Genomic DNA, 6,159 nt, shown 5'->3' on the forward strand with positions numbered 1-6,159 from the left:
TTTCCATCACATATTGGCACAGTAGACTTATTTCCTTTGAAGAATTAAAAAAAGGAGATTGAAGTTTCTTTTTTAGTATCCAGGCACACATGCTTGTAGAATCGTGGCACACATTCTTGATGAACTGTTTGAGTGTTTGTGTTTCTAAAAGCATACTAGTGATAAGCTGACCTGTGCCCATTATGTTTGGTAACTTTCGGTCTTACGAGCCATTCATGAATCTAAGATAATAAAAAATGACACCAAAGGTGGCCTGAATTTCAGTATATACCTTTTATTGTATTAAACTTAACACGTTCCCATATCAACAACGACTGGCATTAAAATGTTCAGAAGATTGTACCATATTAGCAGTCATGATGTCTAGTACTTGCTGTCACGGTCTGCTACTTGTAAATACTTGGCTTATGTGAGACTGATGCTATGATAGGCATAAGCCTTGCTATCAAAATGCTTGAAAATTAAACTCAACTTTATGTTCTCTGGCTGAGGCTGACTGAAGTTGAACGAAAAATGTAGTCGGGTCTGGTTGATCTCTACGCTATTAGATCGATTATTATAGCGGTAACTATGAAAATTCTCCAGTAATTATAATGGACAGCATTGTAGTCTTAGCAGCAGATGGGTTCAAATATTTATTTTAGCAAGAATATCATATTGTATGTATAACTATATATAATATCTAGTTGTCTTCTTGCGTTTGGCTTTTAGGAAGAAGAATGTGCATAAATAAAAGGATTAATTATGATTTTGACGCTTCGCATAATTGGGGAGGATTTATTTTTAAAAGATTCAGGCCATTAGGCCAAATCCGTTACGTTTATGGAGTGTATAATGCATATTGTGCGTAGAAAATGATACGTTGAATAGATAGAAAATGCTAATGGCCAACGCAATCATAATGTGTTCTGATAAGAATGAAAAGAAAAGGAAAATAAAAGAAAAAGAAAGAAGCTAGACTCTTATTCATATTGGTCTATGGAAAGATGAAAATAGAAGAAAATTTTGTCAAATGTGGACAAGTAGACAAGTAATGTACTTAATTATTCTTATCAAATTCTTTTCCAGTTCGTCTCAAACACGCTACAAAGAAAAGTAGACTTACATGTCAAAATAAGAAGAGAGCCACATATGGTTCTTTGGTGGAGGACTGCAAAGCGATCCTTGCGCTTTTGCCTAATACTTCCATTATGCATATCTCTAGGACGGCCAACAAAGTAGCCCATGGACTAGCACAACTATCTTTAACTCTGACCTCAGCATCCACTTGGTCATGGGAACATCCTGTGATCAGTGTTGATGCTTTGGGGGAAGATTCTCTGTACTAAGTCTTTTTCTATCAATGTTATCGCTTCGTTTTAAAAAAAAACAAGAGCATGTATTCATTTTTGGCACATCCTTTCAACTTGAGATCGGATTCTTTCCTATTTAAATGATTTTATATCCTTGTAACGTGTTTGACAAATTCACACAAACAGATGATACATCTACTAATGCTAGAAATTAAGTTGGCCACTAATTTCCAAGATGCAAGTGGCTAGAAAATTGACTTGAGACTTGAGTAATTGACTAAATTTTAAAAGTCTTAATCATATAATCGCATTTTCTTCTTTTTTTATTTTTCAATATATGAAATTCATTGATTTTGGGATTAATCGACAAGACTTGTGGAAATTTTGGAATTATGGGCCAAGCTTAGGGTCTCCGCCTAAGTTTTGTGAATAGAACTTTAATGGTCCGGCGGGCCCTATCCTAATGCATTCACACTGCTGATCTAGTAAGCTAAAGTTATCGGTGCACCAAAAGCACTTGAAATCAAAGTTAATCCAAACGTTCTTTCTTTCACATCTCTTGGGCAGAAGCTATCTTTTTCAGTCACAGAAAATGGGTCAATTGAGAAATCCAAGCGTTCAAGCGTTATTTCGTTCACATCTCTATGAAGTCTGCAAAAGTGCTTTTGCTTTGTTAGTGAAACTTGAGCTGGGATGCACTTAGTGAGTCCATTATCATTATTGGGGACCAAGTCATTATTGGTTATATGATGCGAGTTCAGTAGCATCATATAGCTGGAATGAATGAGATCAATGTATATATTCATTGCTTTTGTTTGGTTGATTAAAATAACAATATAGCTGGAATTAATACATAATGGGAGAAGTTCGAATCAATTGTTCTTAAAAGTAATTAAAAATAATACCAAATCATATTTATTCCTACTAAGCACTCCAAATTAACTCATAATCTTCTGTACATATTTGTGCAAGACACAGTAACAAATCATTACTATGAACTATGGGATGGGAGAAAAGAAAAGAGAAAATCAATTGGCTTTCAGTAATAAATGATATGATTTAAAATACTCTACAGAAAAGAACATTCATGGCAAACAATTGTTTCAAGTTCTTACAAATCATTTACCACTACATGATTGCTAACAAACAAAGACACAGTGACAAATCTTTATTAAGGAAATTCCCACTACATAATCCAAAACTTGAAACTTCTGCAGATATTTAATTGCTTCCTTGGCAACTATATGCACTCTTCAAGTCTACTGAAGCTGCAAGTAAACAAGAAGAATTCATAACTTGCCTCCATAAGTTTTGAAAGGACAGTTAATGACTTAATTATGATGTAAAAACAGAAGAATTCATGTACTTACAGCTTAGCTATTAAGCATATCCTTTAGTTGCCGCTTGATCAAAGCTACTTGCACATAAAGCCAATCGTTTAAACCATTCAGGAACTTGAAGTATGCATATCTCCATGACCTCTTGAATATCAAAGTGCCGCAAACTCCCCAAAATCCAGCTGCAAACCCAAGCCCCATACTGATGTAAAATCCCAGTGTTATAAGCTCATCCTTATCGTCCTCTTGATTGCTCAAGTCAATTTGCACAATTTGATCAGCACATGTCTTTTTAAGTGGAGGTCCACAAAGTTGAGGATTTCCAGCATAAACAGAGGGATCAAAGCCTTGGAGTTGAGTTCCGATGGGAATTTTGCCAGACAAATTGTTAAATGACAAGTCCAAGACACTAAGACGATCGATCCGCGAAAGGCTTGTCGGAATTCTTCCTTCTATCTGATTTCTTGACAAATCAAGGGCATCCAGTGACTGCAAGTTTCCAATCTCTGGAGTGATTTGACCTGTTAATTGGTTTCCTGATAGGTTTAAGGAAACCAACCCAACAAGATGAGTGATTTCACTTGGAATCTCCCCTGTTAATCTATTACTTGACAGATCAATTCTCTTCACAAGTCCCAATGTGTTTTTGTATGAGTACACTCTTCCTTTCCATATGAATGTTGCATCATCCTCATATTCAGCTTCAACTGAATTATTATTACTCATCATGTAAACAAAATGTGAGATGTTTAGACTTGGATTTCCTTTCTGAGCTAGAGTAGTCAGATTGTTGAGGCATTTGGGTATGCTTCTAGAGATATTGTTCATAGAGAAATCCAAAATTTGAATGTGTGTTAGATGGCATAATTGTGAGGGCAGGCTTCCATTGAAGTGATTAGACGAAAGCATCAGGATAACCAAATCCTTTAAGCCAACCCCTAACCAGTTAGGTATTGGTCCGGATAATTTATTATCCCCAACATCAATGACTTTTAAACTTGTGCAATTCTTCAATGACGAAGGCAATTGTCCCACAAATCTATTGCTTCTTAATTTGAGTGTTTCAATCCCAAATACAGAGCCTATTGTTGTAGGAATTTTCCCGAACAAAGCATTGTAACTCAAATCAAGCATGACTAGATTTGTCAAATATGTCAAGCAATCTGGAACTTGTCCAGAAACATTGTTGTTAGAAAGGTCAAGAAAGCCTAAAAACATAGCTGTACTTGAACAGAAGAACGAAATTGACCCAGAAAGTTTATTATAAGAGAGATCAAGATGTGAGGTTTTCGATAGAAATGAGGGGATTGGACCTTCCAATTGGTTCGAACTTAGACGCAGTTTAGGGAAATATGAAAATTCAAATGTCAAATTTACCAATGTACCTCCAATTTGGTTTCTTGCGAGATTCATAAATGTCACATTACGACATAAACTCCAAAACCAACTGGGAATGATGTCGGAAATTTTAGCATCAGAAATATCAAGGAATGAGAATTTTTTCTGAGTTTGAAGCCATTTTGGGAAATCTGGACCCATCTTGCAAGACCCCAAATTTATGTAGTCCAGTTGGAAAGGAGGAATCCAATCAGCATGGATGTCTAAAACTAGCGAGTTAGAAGATAGATCCAAACTCCGTAATTTCGATAGTGTTGAGAAATGAATTCCTGAAATTACTCCACTTAATTGATTGTTATTAAGATACAAGACTTCCAAAGATGAAAGCTTTGTAAGATCAGGTAATGACCCTGCAAGATGATTCCAAGAGAGATCCAAAATCTCCAATGAGTTTTGAGCACATGTAGAGAATAATATTTGAACAAACTTAGAAAGTTGTCCACTCAGAAAATTGGTTGAGAGACCCAATGATTGCAAACTACATAACCTGGCAAAAGAATGCGGGACCCCTCCTTCAAGTTGGTTATTAGAGAGATCAAGATGTGCCAGAGACCTCATGTTTCCAAAAACATCAGGAATTGAACCGGCTAGAAGGTTCCAAGAGAGGTCAAGATGAACAAGGCTTGTATTATAGTTGGACAACCATATGAATATTGAAGAAGTACTCAAATGGTTCGAAGAAAGGTCAACGCTAGCAAGAGATTTAGAAGAGTTTATGTAAGAAAGAGTGAAAAGAATTGGAGAAGGAAGATCACAGCCCTCTAGTGTCAAGTTTGTTAGTTTAGGAAGCTTATTGATGGCTTCCGGCCAATCATAAACATTGCTGAGATTCACGAAATTCAAGTCCAAATATCTTAATGACGAAAGAAGAGGAAGCCAATCAAGATTTTCTGCATTTGTAAAGTTATTAGCTTCTAAGGCAAGATACTGCAAGTTCGTAAGATTTCCGACCTGACTTGGAAACTTGCCTCCAAAATAAGTAAAAGACAGATCGAGGTATCTTAAATTGGTTAGAGAACCAATTAAATCTGGAACTGGGATCCCAATGAAATTAATCCCACCAAGGTCCAAATGTTCTAAATAGTGCAACTCAATCAGTTTAGGACTAATCATCTTACCTTGTAAAGAATACAGTCCATGAAGATCAACTTGAATAACATGGCCCGTCTGGTTGCTACAAGAAACTCCCACCCATTTACAACAATCTAGCTTTTGGGCTTCTGAACCCCATGAAGAGAGGAGATCTGACTTATCCACCAGGCCACGTTTGAATGCAAGGAGTGCTTGCCTTTCTCTCTCTATGCACCTCCCGGTCACATTAGTATCCCTGTGACTGTGGTCCACCTCTCCTCCTTTGGCGTATTGTAGCAAAAGCAGAGCAAATGCAAGAAAGAGTTTCAAGCACCTTCCGTGGCCCTGCATGTTAATAGATTCAAATGCAAGATCAACACGATCCAATTGTTTAGGGTTTAATTATTGATATATGGTTGTCACGGTGCTTCTCCATATATATATATATATATATATATATATATATATATATATATAAGGGGGAAAAGAAAGTCTTTACGAGGTTGCATAGTATGCAAATTCTGTCATATGCTGCAAGTCTGCAACCCTCTATTCCTATATTGGAGAAAAGTTTTGAGTGCGCTAAATTGCACCCAACTTTTTCAATGATGCATTAATCACTACAACAAAAGTGCCTTTTTATGACGCATATTTAATGACACATCAAAAATACACGTCATTAAATGCCATTATCTATAACATGTTTTTAAAATGCGTCATCGAAGTGAGTTTATGACACCATTATCATGACACTCGCTGGACGCGTCATTAAAATCTTTTTCAATGACGCGGGATGTGTGTCATTGATTCTAGTACACTCGCTGGACGCGTCATTAAAATCTTTTTCAATGACGCGGGATGTGTGTCATTGATTCTAGTACATTTAGACGACGCGTATCATGCATCGTTAAGATTTTTTTTATCTACTGCTTGTTGTGAATTTAATGACGTCCTCAACATGTCATGAAACCGTTATATGACGACGCAGGATCTGCGTCATAGATGTACCCCAAATTTTTTCTTAATTTAATGACGTCCTCAACACGTCATGAAACAGTTAT

General features: G+C 36.4%; 1 protein-coding gene across 2 annotated transcripts; it reads right to left on the minus strand.

The window, feature by feature from the left end:
* Positions 2,329–5,634, minus strand: LOC18786029 (probable LRR receptor-like serine/threonine-protein kinase At1g34110). 2 transcript variants are annotated; one of them, XM_020556972.1, is made up of 3 exons: positions 5,146–5,630; positions 2,663–4,377; positions 2,329–2,560 (listed from the first exon to the last, which is right to left on the minus strand). In XM_020556972.1, the coding sequence occupies exons 1-2, from the start codon at positions 5,447–5,449 to the stop codon at positions 2,666–2,668; spliced, it is 2,016 nt and encodes a 671-aa protein (XP_020412561.1). In that variant the 5' UTR covers positions 5,450–5,630; the 3' UTR covers positions 2,329–2,560; positions 2,663–2,665. The 2 variants fall into 2 exon arrangements, with proteins under 2 accessions (XP_020412561.1, XP_020412560.1); XM_020556971.1 differs by having other exon boundaries at positions 2,663–5,634.

The sequence above is a fragment of the Prunus persica genome, chromosome G2 (genome assembly GCF_000346465.2).
Source record: "Prunus persica cultivar Lovell chromosome G2, Prunus_persica_NCBIv2, whole genome shotgun sequence".
Lineage (NCBI taxonomy): Eukaryota > Viridiplantae > Streptophyta > Magnoliopsida > Rosales > Rosaceae > Prunus > Prunus persica.

Excerpts from the sequence above, each read along its gene's own strand:
- LOC18786029 (XM_020556971.1), bottom strand. The coding sequence starts at position 5,449 with ATGCAGGGCCACGGAAGGTGCTTGAAACTCTTTCTTGCATTTGCTCTG.